Source organism: Moschus berezovskii, chromosome 17 (assembly GCF_049115385.1).
Source record: "Moschus berezovskii isolate FMDL1 chromosome 17, NW_MosBer_1.0, whole genome shotgun sequence".
In the NCBI taxonomy this organism is placed as follows: Eukaryota; Metazoa; Chordata; class Mammalia; order Artiodactyla; family Moschidae; genus Moschus; species Moschus berezovskii.
In genome coordinates this window covers 15,444,301-15,469,634 of record NC_142476.1, presented here as the reverse complement: position 1 = coordinate 15,469,634, position 25,334 = coordinate 15,444,301, and the positions used below count along the sequence as shown (strand labels likewise).

General features: G+C 40.6%; 1 protein-coding gene across 7 annotated transcripts in view; it reads right to left on the bottom strand.

Annotated features, from left to right (window-relative positions):
* The window catches only part of DENND1B (DENN domain containing 1B), a 273,822-nt gene that overhangs the window by 145,534 nt on the left and 102,954 nt on the right, over window positions 1–25,334 (bottom strand). For 6 of the 7 annotated variants that reach the window (XR_008685007.2, XM_088845228.1, XM_055418975.2 and 3 more), the window contains 2 exons: window positions 7,669–7,718; window positions 5,465–5,584 (listed from right to left, as the gene is read on the bottom strand). The exons of the other annotated variant lie outside the window; for it this stretch is intronic. Coding sequence is in view for 4 of the 6 variants with exons in the window: in XM_088845228.1 (XP_088701354.1) it covers window positions 5,465–5,584; window positions 7,669–7,718 (170 nt within the window). In the remaining 2 variants the exon portion in view is untranslated. The remainder of the gene's footprint in view (window positions 1–5,464; window positions 5,585–7,668; window positions 7,719–25,334) is intronic. 7 annotated transcript variants of the gene reach the window in all.

Genomic DNA, 25,334 nt, shown 5'->3' with positions numbered 1-25,334 from the left:
CAGCAACTAGTGAAGCCCATGGGCCCTAGAGCCAGGCTCCAGAACAAGAGACGCCACTACAAGCAGAAGCCCTCACACCACATCTGGAGAAAAGCCCATGCAGCAATACAGACCCAGAGCAGCCAAATATAAATGAGTAAATAAAATTAGTTTAAAAGAAAGAAAGTTATACCAAAAAAAATATTTATTTGTAAGATTATGGACCTGTTTTTGAAAATGAAACAAAAATGAATTAACAATTAATAGTTTACTTTTAAAAATTTAACAGCGCTAGGTATTTTGGAGTTACTATTATGTTTTATTATCTGCAAGAATATTTTCACTGAACTGCACCCCGATCCCAAGCTATGTTTCATCTCTATACAGGGCACGGTGAATTCTGTTCTCATGTTGATCCAACATTTGACTCTTCTATGTTTAGATCACTGCTGGACACTAGGATGTTTTATAACCTCCTCTAACATGACTTGATCTAAAAATCAGACTGTCATAATTTAAAAAGACTATTACAACAAGGCTTCCACCTATGGATATTTGCCATAGTCATCTCTAAGGCTCCATCATGCTTAGTTATTTAGATCTGGACAGGAAGAGTTACTAGTCAGGTCTATGTCCATCTACAAGTAGAGAGCAGACTCTAAGAATCAGAGACTCCTCATATTTATTGGAAGTACAGAAAATATTGATAAGACTTCTTAGGCACTCACTATGTGCATACAAATACACTAAGTACTTGACGTGCGTTCTCTCACGCAGTTCTTATAATAATGCTGTGATGTGTATCTGACTAAACTAAGGTAAGACAACTGTATTCAGGGCCACAAAGCTATGGAACAGCGAGCCTGAGATTAGCACTCCAACTGAGCAACAGATGCTCAAGACTCTAAAGCCAAGTCTCTTATAAAATGTATTTGTTTAATGTTCAGAGCAGTAACTTTCTTTCTGCCTTTTATATTTTATTCATATGTACAAATTTCCCAGACACATTTCGATTTGATTCTTTCACTTAACACATCAGTAATTCCTTCCAACTGTAAATTTTAGTACTGCCTGTTATGTTCATCAGTACAGATAAAAATTTCTGAAATGAATATGGCCTGCAACATGGCACAAGATCTCTCCTCAGACAACACTTATCTATCAGCATCTCAGTATATTTCCATCCATAAGAAGACTGGCAACTTGTAGCTATTGTCTAGCCAACATTTTCCTCTCTATATAATTTGTTCCTGAGAGAGAACGGGACTCTCTACAACAGCACTGCCCGATACATCAATAAGCACCATCACCACAAAGAACTGAGTTTAGTTACACACAGTGTGCTCTCTGGGAACACGCAATGGTTCTTAGTGACAACCAGCCCCTTTTAAGAGTACATTTTTTTTTTTTCATGAAAACATCACTTGTATTAAAGTGGACTACTCCGTAAGTGAGTCATGCTCCTAGGATGTCAGGGAAGCAGGGACATTTTCTGTTGCAAATGAACAGTAGCATCTAGAGTGGAGGCTGCAAACTGGCTATAAGCAGACACATAAAGTGTTAAGTGTTAGTTGCTCAGTCATACCTGACTCTTTGCGACCCCATGGACTGCAGCCCACCAGGCTCCTGTGTCCATGAGATTTTCCAGGCAAGGACACTGGAGTGGGTTGCCATTTCCTTCTCCAGGGGAGACATATCTAGCCCACGGTCATACTGTTTGGGCAATGCACCGTGGCTGCTGAATTGAATAAGCCACCAACTTCTAAAACAGGTAATTCACTGAAAAACATTTCCTCTTGTACAAATCAAAAGAACTGGCAGTGCTGGTCACACTTTTTTTTTTTTTTCCAGCAAATATCTAGAGTTGAGTAACAGTTTGTCTTTGGATGTGGTATATGCCATTTCTTTAGATCACCCCAATTTCCTACTGTCAGCCAGACTTGCTTATCTCATTTTAGTCCCCGACCTGTCCCTGCAGGTAACTGAATTCGCCACCCCTGATACAGACAACTGAACAACGTGAAGTCCTGCTCACGTTATATGTGACAACAAAATGGTCCAGGTACACCAAGGAGTCAGTAAGTCAAATATTTTTAACAAGTTTCCGCTGCACACTTTAAAAACAAAAGTGTGCTCAAAAACTACACACACACACACACACATATATGTGTGTAATAAACACTATAAATTATATAAGCTAGCCTTACTCAGATAAGAAATGTTATTCCCACGTTTTTATTTTTGTGGTTTTTTAGGTAATTTTCAAATATGTTCAAAGCAATTAATTTTTAACTCATGTATAAACTCCTAAACTAATTATCATTAAATCAAAATAGTTTTCACTAAATTTTACAGTCCCAAAGATGTTCAAAATTTCTTACCACCAAACACAAACATCCCAGAAAGCTGTTAAAAATGTACTCAACATATATGACTAGATAAAATGTTTTACTTGAATTTTATAAAACTGAAAATGTCATTCTTTAGCAAAAGATTCCTGTGACTCTCATAGTCTTGTAAATACACATAAATGTAAAACAGAGACATTAGGACCAAATCATTTTAAAACAGAAAACAGGAGGTTCTTCAAAGGTTAGTTATGAGATTATTTCCTTTTCATGAAGACATAAGGCCAGGGACAGATGTCTCAGGAAAACCGCAAGTCCACTGAACAGCAAGGAGACTTCCCCTACACTTGGGCTCCCACTATCCTATTGAGCTGATAAAACTTTTACATCTAAAAGTCAAAGGTTAAATAAAGGAAAGGAAATGTTTTTTGTCAAGCAGTCAGGTAACTACTAACAGTCTCGGGTGATCAGCAGGAACCTAACTCAGAGTAATCAAATAAAACTAAGGAAACTGCCTTTCCGTAGAAAAACGTCTAATGTCTAGAGGCTGTTTTTCTGTCTGGAAAATTGACACAAAATGTGTAAAATTGAAACATGCTGCTTCTAAGGGACTTGCCTCAAGGAAGAGTGTGAAAGCCTCCGAGTTTGGTGAGTCAGGGGCGGGGGGACTACAAAGGCACCAAACCCCAGCCTGTCTTCCTTATGAGGGCACTTACTTCATTTTGAACCTGTGGCGACAATTTTATAGTTGTAAAATTATGTTAATTAAATTAGAGAATATATTATTTCTTGAATTTCTACTATCCTACTAAAGCAATGCTAAATACAAACAATGGCACGACTTAAATTAATACTATTTCAGGGTATTTTTGAAATTTTGTTAAAGCAGGACAAATATGCCATAGAAAAAGCTAAAGCACACAAAATTCTAAATTTTATTAACTTTTATATTAAATTAACCTGAATTCTAATATTTTTTCTAAAAGGTCAATGAAACATATAGAAATTAAATACACTCACTTCCAAATCTTAGAATAGCATAAATCCAGTAGAAACAGAAACCATGGTTTTGATAGCATGGTGTACATATTTCTTGTTTAGAATTATAACGTGAATTTAAATTACTTTCAAATCTTATAATAGCATCATTCAGAATGCAAAGTAGCATTAAAGCATTATGTGCAAACCTTCTAGATCAGAACTCTAAGGTACAGAGTCATTTTTATGAATAATGTATATAAATCACTTAGCAAAATATTTGATTTACAGTAAACAACCACTAAATGATGTTGCTGTTAGTTTGCTATTATTAGTACTATCATGGCCATCTCTAACTCTGCTATTCAAGAAATCCAACACCGAGCTATTTTTTGCTATCTTAAAGAAAATTTACTACCAATTTGTAATTAATTTTACTTTGTATTAAAAATCTTAAACATGTTTAAGTGTATTCCATTTTCATTACGACTACTCTTGAAGGACCTAGAGTATTTTAAACTATTAGATATCTACAAAAACTCAAGACATACAAACTTTCTTTTAAAATTTTGATCATTAAAACATGAACTAAGACATTAGATGGTAAAATAAATGAATAGATTTTTATGAAGATATAGTTGACACAAAAGTAAACAGTGTGTGTGTGTGTGTGTGTGTGTGTGTGTGTGTAGCAGCTTAACAACTGTGACTCTTGGGCACGTGTAGACAAAGAGTTCACAGTACTATTCTTGAAACTTACCTGCAAACCTAATTTTTTAATGAAAAGATTTAAAAATACATAGAGAAAAATCAGAAAGCTCGTACAGCCTCAGTCTTTGTTAGGCAAACTCGTCTGGGGCAGAGGGTGACAGACCCCTTCCCAGTGTGGCTTTGGAACTCTCAGCATGAAACACAAAGGTGAAGGAGGCCTCCCGCCCCGCTCCCCATCCTGTCACTCCCAAACCCGCTGCCCCACAACAACGGTTTCAAGTTAGAAGAATCAGCCTACAGCTGAAGCATTACACGTTTCTGGATAAAACATCAACTTTTCAACACAACTGCTCCAGATTAAAGAGCTGAGCCTAAAGACAGGAACAGGAGCATCCACGCTCTATTACTCACAAAGCAGTTAAGTATTTGCTTCTGAATAAGGATTGGGAAAAACTCTCCAACTCAAACACACATTCTGAGTACATTCATAACTTAACCCTCAAAGAATGACAGGAATGTAGCTAAACAGCAAGTGAGCAGAGTAGACATGAGTATCACACCAACGTTCTTTTGTGATAATATTCAATTGAACCTTCTTTCTTTTCCTATGAGCATTTCTAGAGTCTAGCTTGACCAACACGTGTATTATAACCACAGTGTGACGCACCTACATTTTTGAGTCATCAGGGAAGCTAACCGTCAGGACCTGCCCTCCTCGCTGCACCAGCAGCTCAGCCTCAAGCCACAGAGACCTGCTCTCAACAGCCTCCCGAGCGCCGGGCGATGACGGGGCAGGAGAGGCAGGGCTGGTGAAACAGGCTCAGGCTCAGGAGACGCCCGCTGCTCAGCACCAGCAGCAGCGAGAGGAGTGAGATGCGTGAACTTTACGCAAAATTTCCCGAAAATGTACAAGGTTAGAAACATCTTCTAAAATTTTTAAAACACCGTGAGGCCAAAGAAAGCACCTCTGAACACTTCTGCCCAGAAGCACCAGTCTGCAATCTCTGTCTTAAACCACCAATTCACCTTCGAGAATCCAAGTCGTGGGTCAGTAATAGAAAAGAGAAAGTGCTAATTTAACGGAACTTTTCGCATGCTGTTCAATATGTGAACCATGTATTATCTGACCTGCTATGTCAAAAATTAACCCATAAAAAGTATTCTTTACAAGAGCCAATGCTAACACAACATTGTAAGTCAACTATATACTTCAATAAAATAATTTTTTTAAAAGGAGCCAATTCTACTGTCACTGGTAAATCTTTAAACCTAACTGATGCTGTACACAGAGAGTAAACAAGATTGTTTTTCAGCTTAGCTGGATTTAGAGAAAACAAAAAATATACACAAGCACATTTTTAAGCATCCCAAGCATACAGCAAAGTGCAACAGAGAGACGCAGTTAATCTACCGTGTTCCCAAGTGCATTTTTCACGACAAACACTCACCTCAGGATGCATAAGCAGATCCTGCCTCCTGCGGTGAGTCGGCAGAACCCAAACCTCTGTTTACTCTCAATGTCCGTCAGCACAAAGGCAAAGTGCTGTCCAACCTGATTCCGAGACGCTCTGAAACGCAGCAAGAGTACAACACTTCAAGCCTCGTATGAGAAGCATCTTCAAGAAAAGCAAGAGTCAGGCTATACGGACACGAGCCATTGTTTTCACATTTTCAGTCAGCTGGCTCTCAGAGTTGGAGTGATATTTTAAAACTAAAATCAGTGTGAAATGAGTAAACTAGATCATGAATCAACACTTTATGGGTTGACCTACTCAATATATGCTAGTACCTGGCTGGAGAATCATAAGGTATCTTCACCCTAAGTTTTCATGTGCTTCAAGTGTTAAAGCGATAGTCGTGTCTGACTCTGTGATCGCACAGACTGTAGCCCTCCAGGCTCCTTTGTCCATGGGATTCTCCAGGCAAGAATACTGGAGTGGGCTGCCATTTCCTCCTCCAGGGGATCTTCCTGACTCAGGAATCGAGCCCAGGTCTGCTGCACTGCAGGCGGACTCTTTGCCAGTGTTTGGTAAACTCCAGCAACACTGGTCCTGGCACGCCAGGGGTGAGAAGCTCCAGCCTCTCCTCCGGAGTGCCCCGGGGCTGCCCGCACAGCAGAGGGTGTCGCGCCCAGTCTACTGGCAACCCGACCAACTCTCTTGAATTGCTTCTTCTGTTGACATTCTCACTCAATAAAGTCCCGTACAAATTACTATTGGCATTTCTTTTTAGCATTCTCTTCTAGAGCTACCTATATCCTGGTAATAAATGTCCAAGTACAAAATAAGAATACAATTCCCACGAAAAAAGCTTACTACAAAGAATTTTAGTTAATGGTGACCCAAGTGTCAGATGGTCATCATATGTGTCCCGCTGCCATGGAAGGTGAGATCGAAGTTCCTACACTGAATCTTCCTTATTTAAAATACACAAATACATTTCCCGTTACTGGCCATGACCCTGCCACTAGACAGCAACAACTGAACATCTACTTCCTTGATGCAAAATAAAATTTCCAGGACACCTAAATTTTGGCTTGGAAATGGTGAGCGAATCATGTGCAACGAAATAAGTTACTTACTCCTATTGTACCAATGCTGCAAATCGTTTTCAACTGTCAGGAAATACTGCATTTCAAATGCGGAACGTCTAACAAACACACTTTTATGTGTAAGGTGGTTTTTTTTTTTTAACAAGCTTCAAAAACAGCCTCTGGTGTCGAATATGCCCTCTAGTGCCCAGTGCTCACAATTTACTGCCATAGCTTTGCTTCCTTTATTTCATCTTTGCTATTATTAACTTGGAAACTGCAACTTTAGTGGACACGACTGATTCTCCAAAAAAGAGCTATGCTTATTAGCATCAATTAGGCCATCATTCAAAAGGCTTTATCTTTAACGCTGTACAATTTTAGATTTTTACCCATCTTGACTTTTAGCAAAATATTTTCCTAAAATAAAATTTCTTTTAAAGTTGCCTTACAGCATACTCTTTAAAAAAAAAAAAAAACTGGTATTAGGGTGCGAAAAACCACATGAAAAACAATAAATGTTCTGTTTTATGCTCAAAGAGCTACATATGCTGCAACATTCCTGCCACAACCCAGGTAATACTCCATTCATTCGACATTTGTTCAGTAAAACACAAACATAATGAGATTTTCAAAACTGCTAGGTAAGAGGGTGTCTGTGCAGCCTTTGGTAATACTGCACTATTTCTATAAAGCTATTTGTGGGAGACAACCAGCCATGAGTTTTACAATATCACACAGATGGTCTTTTCAATCAGGGTGAAGTGACATAGAAACCAGGACGTATACATCTAATTTTAAAAGACACAATCCTGAGGCTCTGATAAAGGACATATGAATGTTCTTTTTCCTCCGAGTGCTTACAGTATGTACCTGAAGAACAAAAGGACGAAATGGAACCCTGAGACTAATCCCAACCAGCCTCAGTGGAGGAAGCGGAAGACACAGTGGTTGAGAGGCCTTCTCCATTTCAAATACTATTTCATCTTGAACCTCTTGTGTCTTTTGTTAGAGGCAGTGTGGAAAAAGTACATTTCATTTCATAGAGAAAACACAAGTAACAATTCTACAGTGCTCACTAAGGTGGGCTCCGGTTATTTTAAACGATGACTTATACTGTACCTTTCAACGTCAAAGGGGAAGCAGAACTTTGGCACAGTCTGTAGTACTTCCTGTGAATGCAAATTAAAAAAAAAAAAAAGCTTTAGAATGTTTTTAAAGATGCAGTTAAAACTTCTTTTGAGACATTTTTAGGGAAAAAAAGTTTGTTGCTTTTTTTTTTTTTTTTTAAAGAAAAATAGCAAAGGTTCCGAGATTAAAATAATTGATTATTAAAAAGGAATTAAGTGTGTGCTTCGGCAGATTGCGCTGACAATGGCTCGGAAGCCCCGGGAGGGAGAGGCCTGGCCTGAGGGTATTAACACCCCTCATGTCCCCGCTGGGACTCCCTTCAACAAGGCCATATGGATTTTACGAGAAGCACCGCACCATATGGGTAAGCTGCGTCTGCTGCTACTGGTACCACAGGCTAGCCACGGGGACTTCTGACAGATCCTGGCTCAAAACATAAATGTTGTTTCAATTAAAATGCAGGCAGAGAAAAGGGAATGAGGTTGGCAGCAGAACGAATTTCTGAGAGGTGTACAGTAAAACTGTTCGGGGGGAAAAAGGATTTTCTATAGCTGGAGAAACACACTTAGAATTTGAACTCTTGGTGTATTCAACAGCAGTAATACTCATCTCACACTCTTAAAGAAATGTGCATGCAAAAACATGCCTTTAAGGGTAAAACAACATAGCTTCTATTCTGTGCACTTTAAGAATTTCCTAATATGAAAAACAATGTTTTAAGCGTATTTTCTAAGCATAGAAAATAATCTTACTGACTTTGAAATCTGAAGTGATTTTATAGTTACCATAAAATAATTTTAAAACCTTTTAGAAATCATATACATTAACAAGTATAACAAAATGCACATAATTGTCACATATTTGGTAAAAGATAGAAAAAGATCTGTATTGCTACATAGGAAAAAACAACTTAGAGTTAACTCCTATCATAAAGTTAAACTTCAGAATTGACGATACCATCATACAAGTTTAAAGCCTGGTTATCTTACGAGACAAAGCAGAGATTTATGACGATGTTTCATATTAAAAAGAAAAAAGCGCCAATATCTTAATACAGTAGTCACCTCTCCAAAAAAGATTACCTTGCCTATCACCTCTTTACCAATAAAATTTGCACTCAGAGAAATCATCAATATATGAATATTAAACTCTATATAGGGAAAAACACAGTACTGAGTGCTTTAAGGCAGAATTTCTCACATTCTTTTAATATGTAGACTGATATCAAGTATCAGTTAAAATTAATCATTGTAATCCTCCATTTGCTGTATGATTCAGGGAGCTCAACCCCAGCTCTGTGACAACCTAGAGGGGTGGGAGTGGGAGGGAGGTTCCCGATGGAGGAGACATGTACACCTAGGGCTGATTCATGCTGACGCACGGCATACTGAAAAGCGACTATTCTCCAATTAAAGATAAGTGGAAATGTTAAAAAATCATTGCAATTATTCCAACGCCAAAACCTAAGAAAGATTCAAGACCGTTATGAACAGATACATTTGAAAGTATGAACACAAATGCCATATTTAGGAAAAAACGGTTTCACTACTGACAATGTTTTATTAAATGGAATTGAAAGAGCTGCTAAACTCGAAATAATTCAAATTACTTAAACTGTAAGCAGGTCAGTACAAAAGAGGCCAGTTCATCTGAGCACTGATAGACTTTATCTTGTGCTGCAAAATGTGAAGCCTTCTCCTATTTATAACACCTGCCGCCCCCACCCAACCCGGCCGCTGACACAAGCTGTTCATATCATTTCTGTAACAATAAAGATGTATATTCGAAAACCATTGTCGCCTTCCAAATATACCCGAATCAATAATATATTGCACATCGATTTTAAGACTCCAATGAAGAAGAATGTTTCCCGGTTAGCTGCTCAATAGTTCACCCCCTCCCCCTGCCCCCTTCTCTCAAACAACACACACACACACACACACACACACACACACACACACGCTTCTGCAAAGCAGCCTCGGCTCGCTCCCCAACTGGCAGGAGCAACCCTCAGGGGACAAGTCTTTAAACCTCCGCACTCTTTAAAATTCAACCAGCCAGCAGGTCTATAGACTAGTGTATAAACAGTATAGACAAAAAAATCCCCTCTCAGCTTATGTCAGTGACAAAGCAGCTCAGCAGTTGACTGCTCCTCCCCTGACAGTATAAGCCAGGCTTACACAGATCAATGGCCGCCAGTCCCACCTAGCTCCCAGGGCTCAGTTCTCCTCCTTAATTACAGGTGCTGTTCAAACCGAGGTTGGAGGAGAAAAGCAGGGAGAAGGAGAGCAGGAGGGGGAATGCGATACACGCAAACAGCATTTTGAACCCTTTTAACAACGATGCTAAGTGAAAACTGTACTTTTATACTGATTTAGAAGTGCTCACGAACTCTAATAGTTCCACCACACAGTGTTCCTGACATGACACACATCCACACACACGCCCCCACACACATGCACAGGCATGCATGCACGTGCACACACACACAAACCCCTACATTTCTGGATTGGTATCCACAGATTACCTAAAAGGTAATACTCTTCAAAAGTTACGTTTTCTCTATCCATACAGGCTTTGGTTTTTATGAAATCCTTAATTTCCTTAAGCAAGAAAAATTATCTGGGTTCTCAAAATCCTCTTAATTCTCTAAAATGTCTTTCTACAAAAAGAACACATTGATTAACATGTCAAATGTTAAAAACAGAAGGAACAAAAAGAATATGAAATTATGAATAGCAAACAATTATACATATATATGTGTGTGCTCGTGTGCTCAGCTGTGTCTGACTCTGCGACCCCACAGACTGTAGCCCATCAGGCTCCTCCGTCTGTGGAATTTTCCAGGAAGGATACTGGAGTGGGCTGCCAATTCTTCCTCCAGGGATCTTCCCAACCCAGCAATAGAACCTGGGACACTTTCATCTCCTGCATCGGCAAGCACTCTTTACCACCGTGCCACCTGGGAAGCCCTACATATGTATGCTGCTGCTGCTCTGTGTCACTTCAGTCGTGTCCGACTCTGTGTGACCCCACAGACAGAAGCCCACCAGGGTCCCCCGTCCCTGGGATTCTCCAGGCAAGAACACTGGAGTGGGCTGCCATTTCCTTCTCCAATGTGTGAAAGTGAAAAGTGAAAGTGAAGTCGCTCAGTCGTGTCCGACCCTTAGCGACCCCACAGACTGCAGCCTACCAGGCTCCTCCATCCATGGGATTTTCTAGGCAAGAGTACTGGAGTGGCTTGCCATTGCCTTCTCCGACATATATATGCAGATGCCCTAAAAACAACACATCTACTATACAAATAAACTGATGACTGAAAATGCTTACATGGTGTTTTTTGGTCTCACAATCCTGTATCTGTACTCATAAGCATTATGATCAAATTGAGCCCGTAAGAGAGAGGAGGGTGAAGAGCCCTTATGAACAGTGGCATATTGACTCTTTATCCATGTGGCTACTGTTGAACAATATAAAGTCATCGAATAAAAGAGGAAACAAGCCTTTAAGAATCTGCTTTTAAAGAAGAGCTGAAAGATGTAAAGGGTACCTCCTGACTAGAGTTCAGTAACTACAAAGGTCTCAGAATCCCCTGACAAAACTCTAAGAGGCGGTGAGATGTGTCACCACCAGGATCCGTAACCGCTCCCCGTCCTCCTCGCCGCTTCTGCCCGGCTCTCCACTGAGCTGCTGAGCTGCGTCAGCCCTCTCTTCCACACTCACGAATTACGTCCGCCCCGGCACTGTCTATACCCACGGATCCAACTGCAACCCCCAAATTCCTTAGCCCTGTTGGTTTAGATACTTCTGTGTACTCCAGCACTAATGTCTAACTACTTCCTAGTACACGTTTGAGTGTTCTGCCACCTCAAATTCAGAATGAATAAATTGAAGTCCTTCTTCTAGTTGTATACTCTTTATCACCCAAAAGGGCAGCAGCATCCACCCACCCCCGGTACCCACACAAACCCACGGTGGCTGTCCAGACCTCCCCCACCCCCACTCCACACATAATCAACCATTAATCAAGTTCTGCTGATTCAGTTTCACTAAACGACCTTGTTCCAGAGGTTCCCAATGGAAAGGCACAAAGAATTAGAAGGAAGATAAGAACGTGGAAGAATCACTGGGGAGCATTTTTCAAAACATACCTGACTGCCTCCAGTAAGGGTCCTGACGCTTTAACTTAGTTTGAGTGGCACGTGTAACCGAGGGATGAGATGAACGGGACCGGACCGGGGTGCTCGCTGCACCCCGGCAGTCCTTACCCTCTCGCTCCAAGTGGCGAGGCAGACTTGTCCAGAGGTCGGTTCAGCACCTTCCTCAAGGACTCAGGAGTCTTCCGGCTCCTGCTCTGCTGTCCTGAGTCTGCGGCTTCGTCCTTGTCACCCCTACTCGTGGTCACAAAGAGAGCTGCCAGAGTTCGGCTGACCACACATAGACCCCGCAGTGTGCAGTGAAAGCTTCCTGGGAGGCACTTTCTACCAGCGAGGAGACCCTTCCCAGAAGGCCCACCAGCTGCCTTTCCCAGCCCACTCGACCACCTAGAAGAAGGTCACGGCCTCTCCTAGACTGACCTCGGGCAGGGCAACAGTCATCCACGCTCAGCCCAGCCTCAGACTGGTTACAGGAAAACTCAGAATTCACACCCATTCATTTTCCTCTAACCACTGAATGTGCAATTAATTATAAAGAACCTTGAAGTATCATGTTTTCTTCCTTGAAACTCCTCCCCCAAATTTTAATTAGATAAGAATTAAAGTTATACCAGAGTTCTTGGGGAAAATATAATACAGTAATATGTGAAGTCAGTTTTCAAATATGCACAGTTTTCTTCATTTGAACAACACTTTCAGAATCATTTTGTAACAAGGGGGCTCTACTTATCAATTTTAATCTAATTTTTCACAAAGGCCATAGATTTCTTAAAAGATGCTTATGTAGCTTTGCATATTATCTCCCAAAATAAATGAGAAGTGATTTAGGATATCTTGTATTTGCTCAATCTATCTGTGCTTTACATGGGGGAAGAATAAACTATTTTTTTCCTTAAAAGGAACGCTCGCTGGGCTACTCGGTGACAGGCAGGCTGCACAGCGCAGAACTGGGATTCCCAGACCACACCTGATCTGCTCCGGGCACCGCAGCAGCCGCAGGGGAGCTGCAAGATGTGCTCCGTTTTCAAGGAAGCACAGCTACACTAACAGGGGGATTCGATTCAGAGGCATTTCACTAAAAGGTAGACCTGCAGTAATACAGTAAATCACGCACAGAGTCTTTAAACATCATCTTCTCATCTTCCGAAGTTCTTCAAACTGGATACTCTCAACTTAAGAGTCAAGGAATAACTGTCAGGATTAACTGGCATCACTGCGGGATTTCTCAACGTTTTTACTTTTCTGTACTATTTCTGTACAGCAAATACACTCTGTTGTAAAAAGAACCGTAGTGTCAAAATACGAATTTTGAGGATTTGGGTTCTATGTGTACCAGTCAGGTGACAGAGATCTCTGCAGTCAACATTCGTTTAATCTAATGCCAATGAAAAGGCCTAGATTCAAAGCAGGACAGAGTGATATTAACATAAATACATATACTGACGATTAGACAAGTGCTTTACTTGACAAATAAAAGGAATCATATATTTCCCTCATTAATTTAAGATAAAGAATTTAAAAGGCATGAAAGGAAAGTATATATATATATATATATATATATATATAAATAAAAGGAAATGGGTTTCAAAAGATTTTTTCTCAAAAATTCTATTACCAACCTTCAGTTTCTTATCCCTGCTGCTGAAGCTGCTGCTGCTAAGTCACTTCAGTCGTGTCCGACTCTGTGCGACCCCATAGACAGAAGCCCACTAGGCTCCCTCACTGGGATTCTCCAGGCAAGAACACTGGAGTGGGTTGCCATTTCCTTCTCCAAGGCACGAAAGTGAAAAGTGAAAGTGAAGTCGCTCAGTCGTGCTCTTATCCCTAGGTTACCACTAACTTTTAATCAATGATTTGAACAACAGTTATCCACTTAGGAAGACACTCTTTTTTCCCCTAATAACCATATACCCTCCTCTCTCCTTTCAGATTAACATATTTGCCCTTTGCTTCATTCACCCTTATTTTAACTAGTAACATTTTCTAGATCAAAGGAGCTACCTATATAATAAAATAGAGTACTGCCTATAATACTTATTTGCACCACAGAAACTAAGGTACTTAAAAATGAATATCAAACTTCCATTTAAATCAACATCAGAATTAGGTAGAAAAATGTTTCAAATTTAGAGAGAAACAAGTTTCACGCCGGTCAACTGATCCGCTCCCATGACCCCAGCCCACAGCTAAATGCTAAGAAGAGGAAACCAAAGGCGATGACCGATTTTCAGAGTGAAGACAAGATCCTAGAAACAGCCCCACACAGCGGGGTGCAGGCACCTGCCCGCAAGGTGGTAAAGCACAGTGGTCAGTGCCTAGTGCTCCGGAGCTGGGGGTGACGTTCAGACCTGCCTGTGCCAGCCCCTGGCCACGCACTCCAGTCACAGCCATAGAAAAGGCGCCAAAATTATCATCTATCTCGTAGGATTAACTGAAAATTTTCCAGGGGATTTATATGAGGATTAAGTTAGAAATCCACATACAATGATTAGACAATGTCAGGCACATAAACTATCCCAGCCCAACAACTGTTAATGCTTTCATTAAAGAGCTAGTTGTTTTAACAACTCAAGCGTCACATGAATTCAAATGAAGAAGATACTTAGACAACAAATATTTACTGAATAACTGCAGCATTTAAAGCCCTGTATCCAATAACCTATGCCAAAACATTAACAAACCGAGATATGAAATGATAAAAAAAATATATATATACTGAACAGTGTATCTGCCTCCCTGGAAGATCTTTAACACGTCTAATTAACATAGGTGCCTGTGGATACAGACACAGATTTGAACATCCTCACCTACTTGCGCTGCATCACACACAACAGAAGCAGACTTGGGCAGAGCTGTGAAGTCACACCCTGTGCGGGCGTGGGGGGAGGCTCGGGCGGGAGGGGATGTGTGCTTACGACGCTGGTCCACTCTGCAGCACAGCAGAAACTCACACACGTTGGGAAGCAACTCGACTCCCATTTGGAAAAGTCATGCACTGTGCATACTTGATGAGGTCAGCGTGTACAGGAGCTGCCTTTGGGCTACCATCCTGGCTACTTCTCTGAAGTAAAAATATCTTTGAAGAGTCATGCCGACAGATATTTTTCACTTAAGGGAGGGGTTACTTTAAAAAAACAAATCCTCTTTCATGTATTTATTTATCAATGCACCTGATAAGGACTAACTGCCCACTCTGCACAAGGCGCTAAGCCAGTGCTGGGAGGAAGTCCAGCTTCCTGCTCCGTCAGCCCCCCAGCCGTCTCCTCTCCGGCCAGGCTCCCCTCCAGCCATCCTGGTGGAGCCGCTGGCAACTGTGTCCTCAGATACACACACCCTCTACGCACCCCTGCCCTCCAGTAACGGGCTACATTTTCCATTTTCTTTGAGTCAATCTTTGAACTTAGCCTAACCTTTACTTGGAATTTGTTTTCCCGTTTTGTCCACTGCCAGACCCTGGATTCGTATTATTCCTTGTCTTCAGACCTGGACCATGTGCAATCTTTGTCGTGACATTCATGTAAATATTCTCCATTCAATGGGTAAATCGCACACTAAAGAACATGTTTTGTTCTTATGGATGACAAATAAGACATGCTATGTCCCAGAGAAGTAAAGTACAGTTGTTTTTTTTTTGACCCTGCCTTGAACCTAGTTCAGAACTATGCGTGATCTGCTTGATATTCCCTAGATAGTGAATCTTGCGATAAAACCAAAGACAAAAAATTTGTCTGATGCTTTAATAAACAACAGACCCTTTAGTTTTAGAGCATAAATCAGGGACCCTACACTTTAGGTAGTTACTGTATTCAATACAGTACAGTAAGTACTAATCATTTCTCTATGCCCTGAAGGCCCCTAGAGTCTATACAATCACCCAGCAGAAATGAGAATCATGGTGTCTTTTAAAAGTCTGGAAATATCCTAAGTATCTATTTGAAGGCTTTATCTGAAAGAACTAAAATATAATTACACAATTATGAATAAAAATTATTGACTTAGATATAAAGTCTAAGAAAGGAAGGGAGTAGCAGAGGATGAGATGGTTGGATGGCATCATCAACTCAATGGACATGAGTTTGAGTAAACTCCGGAAGATGGTGAAGGACAAGGGAGCCTGGTGTACTGCAGTCCATGGGGTCGCAAAGAGTCAGACACGACTTAGCAACCCAAGTCTAACCAGTGCTAAATCACATTTACAAACTCAATGTGAAACACATAAATATTAATACGGTTATGTATGTTTATATACATATTCCTTTAGCAAATAATGTGTGAAGAGCAATCAAAGACAATCACAATGTAAGGTAAAAAGAGCGCTGGTGTAACAGTGAAAAACACCTAGCGAGTCTAGAATTCAGACATGTAAAGCAAAGTGAGGACAGGGCTTCTGGAAGGGAGTGGTCGAAGTCTCGAGGGAAGAGAATGCGTCTAAACAGAGAACGAGAAGTTGACCAGATGACCACACGACGGGGGGGAGGTAGACGGGCGGTCAGGGTGGTTTCCGTGTCGCAGGCAAGGCTATCACAGAAAAGTCCAGCAAGGTCTGGAGCTGAAGGAACAAGTACAGTCTGAGCAGCTGAGAAGACAGTGTGGCCTGAAGAACTGGTAGGGGACACACGGGATCCCAAGGCCTCTAGACCAACTCAGTTCTGACCTGACGCAAAGAGGAGAGAAGCCACGCCGCTGACCTGCCCAGAACACTTTACAGCCACCTTCTCAGCACAGTTCTCAGCGGCAATCCCTCGTACTCTCAAAAGTGCCTGAGTTACGACTTCTTGTTACAGAAATCAGAACAGTGGTTTCCTTGGGCCACAGAAGCGGGTGGGCCGGCACAGAACCACCCAGGAAAAGGCAAGAGGGAACTTCCTGCACTGACAGGAACGGGCTGCATCTTTACAGGAACGAGGGTCATGAGGGGTCTCACTGCACACCCAAGCAGACACACGTCCGCACTGCGCCACACACAAACCATCAGTGAGAAAAGAACAAGGGAGGGTCTCAGTTTGGACAACGAATCACGGCCAGCTGACCTAAGAGAAACAGGGAAGCTATGAAGCAAGGGAGGGACATGCCTGGACTGGAATTTCAGGAAGGTCGCTCTGACTACCATTTGCAGGATGGATTTTAAAGGACGAGACTGAAGGCTGGAAAATCAGTGAGAAGGCCTTTGTGATCACAGCAGGGAGTGGTGGTAGCCTGCAGCTGGACAGCTGCAGCAAAATGACAGAGAAGGTGCAAGCAGAAGCAAAGAGGGAAAGGTCCAGGCGGGAGCTGGATAAACTAGCCTGTGCTCCAGAGACAGCATGTGGCCTAGACAGAGACAAACAAGGGAACAGCACCAATTAAAAGATATGGAAGCAAGGAGAGACGGGATTCTTTCGCTGTCCACCATTATTGACAATTAATACTACTCTTCATATTTTCACAACCCCCTTATCAAGTGACTTTATTATAACATTTCCAAATTATGAAGTCACTGTACTTTCTCATAATCCTGTCTTTATTTTCCTAGGGATTTGGATCAAGATATAGGTTACAGTGTTCAACCACTTCTGGTATTATCATCACAATATGTCCTTAGCCAGGAGCCAGAAATCAATGATGTTAATAGTGACCCAGAAGGTCCTAGCTGTTACAATGGACATGGTCAATCAGAACAGATGAATCTCCAAAGTCTCTGATGGCACAACCAGTGCCTGGCCAGCACTCACGCTCTCAAAACAGAACTGCTCATCGCATATGAAACAACACTTTGAGCACCATCAGATCCAGTCTACCTTGGTAGACAGTTCAAGGAAAGGTGATTTAAGGGTCTGAATGCTTTTTATTTTTCTGATTACCTACCCAAACAAAGATATGATAAAAATAATGGTTTACTACATGAGGTTCTGACCTAAGCACTTACATGTATTACCTCCTTTAAACCTAACAACAACCCATGTTTTACTATTCTCTTTTATATGAGGAGGGGGAGAAGAGTTAAAAGAAAGCAAGTAACATGCGCAAACGCACAAAGCTAGCAAATGTTACTCAGGGTTTGAAATCAGAGGCTAAGCTTCTAACCATTATTCCCCACAGTATGCTTCTTTTTCCACTTTGTTTTTATGTTGCATCCAACACAAAACCACCAGACGCCTGATTCCGGTGCCTGCTTGGGCTCTATATGGTGGATACTGTCCGTACATAGGGAGAATTAGGCTACACAACTGTACTTCCCTGGTGGCTCAGACAGTGAAGAATCTGCCTGCAGTGCAGGAGACCTGGGTTCAACACTGGGTTGTGAAGATCCCCTGGAGAAGGGAAGGGAAACCCACTCTAGTAGTCTTGCCTGGAGAATCCCCATGGACAGAGGAGCCTGGTGGGCTATGTACATGGGCTCACAAAGAATCAGACACGACTGAGCACCAACACTTTCATTCCAGTTTCAATTATACTTAGAACCAAAGTTCAGCTTGGAGTATGGAAGAATAAAGGGGGCAGAGACGTGAGGAAATCCTGGGAGGAGAGACGGGATGATACGTCATCACAAATGTGAATCCTGCCTGCCCAAGGTTGTTCTATGCCCTCGAAATGAAGTCCTGAGGCAGAAGAGCGACGCTGCCTGTGGCTATGCCTGTTCATTACCACTGAAAATGCTGGGTTTACTGTAAAATCATACATCTGACTTCTTTCAAATAACAGACTTATATAAGGGCTTATGGAGATGCTTTCTCACACAGGAGCAAAATACCAAGGAATCAAATTTGAAGCATATTACTGAAATCTGAAACAACCAATCATCTGATACTTATCAGAACAAGGGGCTTCCCTGGTGGCTTAGATGGTAAAACATCTGCCTGCAACGCAGGAGACCAACGTCAATCCCTGGGTCGGGAAGATCCCCTGGAGAAGGGCCATGGCAACCCACTCCAGTACTCTTGCCTGGAGAATTTCACGGACAGAAGAGCCTGGTGGGCTATACAGTCCATGGAGTTGCAAAGAGCCGGACACAACTAAGCCACTAACACTATCAGAACAAGGATCCCAGCAGTAAGTAAAGAATGCTCGAGTGACAAAGGCGGGACGAGCTAAGACAAGATTGTTCGTAACAGAGGGGCCAGGGTGGGGAGAGCGTGGAATTATTTCAGGCTCAACAGCAGGAACCTGCAGGTCGGGCCAAAGCTGTCTCTATGTGGCAACAGGGGAAGACGTGGAAAATGAGGCTCAGCCAGTATGGACCCCGGGTCACTGATACCATCAGCCATTCTACTTGTGAAGTTTGCCAGACATTTTTATCCCCTTCAATTTAAAGCAGAAACTAAGTGCCTAGTAATTAAAATAAAGCCTTATTCAAATATAGCTAGCAAGCAGGACTAAAAATCAAGAACCTAGAAACTGATTTTTTTTGTATTTTTAGAGTACCTTAAATTATACAAGATTTTTCTTTTATAAAAAATGTGCATGTCCACAATTTTTAATATGTCAAATAACAATTAAATCTGAAGTCGTAAGTGTCTTTTTTAACGATTTATTTCTTGAAATTCTAAATAGAAATATTGTGACTATTATTTTGCAACCTTATTCTGCTCTACCCATTCTAGAACATCCACCTCGTGGAATAAAAAATTTGGTTCACACTCTCTGCTGACGTAACCTTTGGCCTCTTGCTGAGATTGTAAGAAAAGGTGCCAATTTTGGTCTTAGTTCTAATAACGCAGAAGTCTTTCTGTAAGAAATTCAACTGTGAACACTAGTTCTTTTCACGCAGAGAAAGTCACCAAACAAGCTTCACCAAATAGCAATGAGTTTTGATCATTCCTAGTCTAGTCCACTTTGGCATAAATGAACTTAAAGAGAAAACACAATTTCCTGAGTCTCTTGTAAGGATTTTACTCAATAAACCAGAAACAAGACACACACACACGGGGTAGGGGGGAGTTATTTGATAAACTTTCTCAGTCAAGGATTAGTAATTCTCTTGAATAAATTGTCTTGTACCTTGTATTTGTTCCTTACCATATATTATTATATTGGAATATATGGAAAATAAGAATATAAATAACAGGGAGGACTTATTTGTAAAATCAGACTAAGATAAATTCTGTAAAGTAGAATTTGGTCAACTAAGAAGCAGACTTAAAAAAGTTCTTTCTTCCTCTCACTGAAAACTTTTTTGCAAGTACTACGTACATTCAGCAAGTCTCCATTAAGCTTTTACTGTCGAGTCTCCGCAGTGATTGCCATTTCTACACTGAATCGCCCTTCTCCCAGTCTTCGCCGTATCGGACTTCTGCAATTGTGACACTCCATTCATTTAACATGTGCTTATTCAGCGTCTACCGGGCCTGAGGGTGTGGGATTCAGGGCTGCCGGGACCTGCCCCTTCCTCGACGGAGGAGCCGAGGTTCCCGCTCCCACGCGTCCTCCCAACACCTCTGCACCCACCTCGCCCGGCGCGCCTCCTGTCTTTCCAGCCTGTTTCATGGCACCTTCTCCGCTGGGACTCCCGGGGTTCTGTCTGCCGCCCTGACCTCTCCCTGGGGAATCGAACCTCACTGTTGCACGCCACAGATAAAGCCTGGACTGTCCAGCCAGAGGCGAGGACCAGGACCCAGCTTGCCACTCAACGGCCGCGTGAAGTCGATCACCGCCCTCCAGCTGGAGGCGTCCAGCCCTGAGAAGGCACTCCTGCCGGAGGGCCAGGCCCCTACGCCAGGGACATCCTGCCCCTCGGAACCGCGCCCACACGCCCTGTCCCGATGCTTCTGAGCTCTTTCCCAGTCTGATTTCCTCTAGACTCTAGAATCAGGCAACGGCTTTTCTTTCACTGTATACAAACACATCAAAAACTAGTTAAAACCACAAGGACCCTGGGTCTGCATTCCCCAAAAGTGACCACTAGACTGCACTGTCTCTTTGGATCAAACAGGCTAAGTATAAAGATGAATGTTACTACCTAGTACGAGCTTACTCATTGGAAGGACTGATGCTGAAGCTCCAATACTCTGGCCACCTGATGCCAAGAGCCAACTCACTGGAAACGACCCTGAAGCTGGGAGAGGTTGAAGGCAAAAGGAGAAGAGGAAAGCAGAGGATGAGATGGTTAGACAACAACACGGACTCAAGGAACATGACTTGAGAGATGGTGAAGGACAGGGAAGCTTGGCGTGCTGCAGTCCATGGGGCTGCAAAGAGTCAGACACGACTTAGTGACTGAACAGCGACAGCAACCAAGACACGCTACAATGTTATCCTTTGTCTAGAAAAACACAAATGAATAAACTTGTAAGTGTACATTTGAAGAGCTAAGCTACAAAAGTAACAAAAAGTCATATTTCAAATATAATATTCACCATCACATTTAGTCAAAATACTTAATATATAACAATCATTCATTTGGCAACTAGGTCTATTTAAATTAGGCCAAACGTTAATCAAATATTTTACTTCACTTGAAATATTTCTATGAAGCATCACACCTAACGTTACGTCTGCAAGATTTAAGAAGTCTAACATATGCAAAGCCTATTAAAATGCACATAATTTATCTCGCTCAAAATGAAAATATATCTAATAAATAATACCATTCATCTGGCCTCTTTTAACTCCCCTTTAACATAAAAATGCATTCCTTTTCTCCAAAACACAGCAGCTGGGAATGAAAGGAAAGATTTCAAATGATCATTTTCACATCATATTCCGTCATCTTTTCTTCAGTCTTCCCTAGCCCTCCTTTGAGTCCCGTTCTTTTACAAGGGGTCTCTTTTTAGATCAATCCATATTTCCATAATCCACACTGCTGTTTCCTCCTCTTCTCCCCAGGGTGGACTAACCCCCACATCCAGAACTATGGCTTACAACTGTCATTAAGCCTTATAACAATAACAAGATAACAAAAGAACGGGTGGGGATGAGGCTAGCTGGTACCATATGTTGATCAAGTTCAATGTTTTCAGCTAATAAGAGGATATTTTTTAATCTTCAAATTTTTCATTGTGAATTGCCTTCATACCTACTTATTCTCAATTGTATTTCAGGCTTAAATTTTAAACATTAGTAAACAACCTGGCAATATTACTTTAATAGCGCTTATCGATTAATAATGTACTAAGAGAGGAGGGAAAAACAGAAATAACCAAACAAAAAGGTAAGGTGGCAACTTATAGTTAGTTACTGATTCTTACAAACCACAAGTTTCACTCAAGTTACACCTAATTCCTAAAAAAGAAATATCTCTGAAAGGCATTCTTATGGAGCATACAGTTATTATGATTATTTCAAAGTAACATATTCTATGCAAATTAATATTGACTTAATGTCAATTTGAAAGATTTCAATTTCTTCAAGTAACATCTGAAAACATGTTACTCTTCTTTCCATACTTTGTTTCACAGTTAACTAATTTTAACTTCTCTTTAAGCTAAAAGATAAAGAAAAATGTGAAATATAACATTCTGGACTGGAAGAGATATTTTTGTTACCCTATACTTAAATTTAACTTTTTCATTCCCCTATACTTAAATTTAACTTTTTTTTTCCTCCTGATTTCAGAATTGCTTCAATTCATCAGCCTATGTCACATCACCTTGAAAAAAAAAATTTTTTTTTAACTATTTCTCTCAAAGATTCAGAACTCTTACAAGGACTAAATTCCAAACTGACTTTTGTCAAATGTTTAAAGTTCCATAAAAAGTAAGTTCTTTTGAGCTACATTTATCTTTTTCACTCTGCATCATCTATTATTATTTAATTTCTATAGGGTGCTGAGCAATGCCAGACTTTCCAGGATTGGTCTGAATTATGTGCAGAGTTAGAATATAAAAATTTCATAGCTATAAAAATAAGGGTAAAAACCGCTCACCTCCAACAGCTCATGAAAGTAACAACATTCAGCAGAAAAACAAGGTCATTTTTTAGGGACTTTCAAATTTTATTATCTAGAATGTATGCAAAAATATTCTTTTCAATAGGAGTTTGCCAGATTACATAGTTCTGTTTTCCAATAAATACCTCTGCTCTAAAGCAAAATTTCTAAAAATGTTTTTCCAAATTAATTTCCCTGTTTGCAGTAATATTTTAAAATTTTAACAGGAGAAAATGTAAGAATGCAGGTAAAATAAAAATATGATCACATCTGACCTTGAGCTTTCTAGTTCTGCATTTACAAAAGAAACAAATCTTGCCTTTATGAAGAAAGAGAGAAAGGCAAAATGATGATGATCTTGGATTTACTTTTAAGCACCTTCCCACAAGCTTGCCACCTATGTTTTAATATGATTTTTTTTTTGACACAAGAATGTACAAAAAATATATATAGTGTTATCTACAAAGCAAATTATAAGAAATAATTTATAGTTTAGGGTTATTGAGATATATAACTGATAAAATGGAATATGAAACAAACGATACAGTCATGAGATGATTATAATTTTCTTAAATTAGCCACCATTTCCCTGTGTTTAAGATTTAATTTCATTAAAAATTAAAAAAATAAATCTGTCTCAGAAATCCGTGTCCATATATAAGGTACATATTCATAGGGGTAGTGAAATAAAAATTAACCATCACACATCAAAAACTGGCTCAAAACAATTCATTTTTTTTCCCATTTGGAAAAACAATAGTTGGTACAAAATGCAATTAAATATTTTCTTCTGTGCCTGATATAATTAACTGGCAGTTTGAAATGACAGAATCAAATGTGAACAAAAAAAAAAGTCCAATTTTTAAAAATATCTGTAATTATTTAAATATTTATTTTGAAAGTACATTTAGTAAATTATTTCCAAATAATCTCAATATTATGACCGATGCAAGGAGCAAAGTTATAAAACATCCAGTTATCAATTTACCTCAATTTCAAGTCATGAAAGACTTTATTTATTCTGACCAAATCCCCTTAAAGTTATCAAAAGAAATACTTTTTTGAAATGATAGACGTGTAAAAAATTTTTCTTAATAAAGAACAGGCACTCTTCCTAAAACACACAGACCAAGCATTACATATTGTTGAACAGGAAAAGAAAATTGTATATGGTGCTGAGTGTATCTGGTTTGGAATCAGCTAACTAGCTACCTACAACTACAAAAGACTTAGGAAGATCAGCTGAAAGGTAAGATTTAAAATGTTCTTTCATTCCAGTGTAATAGTTTCCTATGACTTTTCACTCAATTATGATTCAAAGTGTTTGCTCAGAATTATAATTCAAAGTGTTTCCAGTTTGAATTCTACAAAGTTTTCTTAATTAGTTTCTCCTAAGATTTGCTTAATTAGTGGCATTTATTATCATAATTAAAATTATGTAATTATCGTAATTATGTAATATGTGCCCGTTTCCCGATGCATTTCCAATGCAACTTGCTTATCACCCAGCATGGGAGCACATGCTCGTATGTCAATATACAGAGATTCTTCATTTTTTTTAACCTTCAATAAACAGAGAGGAGGAGAAGGAACACACGAGTCAGGCACTCGTCGTGAACGAACCGTGGGCCTACCAAACCCTTCCTCTGGGCCACATCTTTCCACTCGCAGCTGACGAATCCCTATTGTATTTGTCAAGACACCAGTCTGAAACCCTTCTAAATTTAACATCCCACACCCTCGTACAGCTATTCTGCTTAGTAGATGATCTTGCTCCCATCTTTCTAAGAAGGTTAAAATAATCTATAATGAGTATATCCAACTTTCTTTGATTTATTCACCTCGTCATTCAGAATACCTTTATTCAAACTTTATTGTGTATGAGCTTGCTACATGTAGTGATTGAAGTATAAGGAGTTTCTGCCCCTTCTTCCTTCAAGAAACACCAATTACAGAGTAGGGGAGATAGACACACTCAAAAAAGAGAGAGAGAAAAAGAATGAATGAAAATGTAACTGTAAAATGTAAACACAAGAGGCTACAGAGCAGTCCAGACGAGCAGCCCCCGCCATCGGCGCTCCTCCTTTCTGCTCATCCTAAAGAGGAGGGCTCACCCCACCACGGCCACATCACACCGGCAGCTCTGACGCCCCCCGACAGCCTGTTCTGGATTCCAACACACGCGATACACTGTGCTTAACTACCGTGTCTCCCCGACTGGACTAGGAGGTCCTTCTGAGCTGGCGACTTCTTAGACTTATCTTTATTTATCTCACACCAGATAAATAAAGGCCCCTGAACAGTGCCTGTTCAGGCCGTGTCTGTCATCTCGCCATCTCTGTTTAGTCTTGCTATAGAAATTAGGTCTAGCTACTATCTTTGATCTTTCTTTTTCAGGTGGCTTCTGGCTATCCTATTTATAGAAACATGGTCTTCCCTCCTCGAGCCTTTTAATCCTAGAAAATAAAAGTACACTAAATTCTGCCACCAGCAGCAAAATCAGTCTAAACTCACTACACTTCTCCTTCCTCGCTAACCACGCCCCTCCTCAGCTTGTGTAAATGTGCGACATCTTCCCTCCCAGGACTTCCACATTTCACTGGCAGTAATTCTCATGTCACATATTACACCTGGGTTTCTGCTGCAACCATGCACGC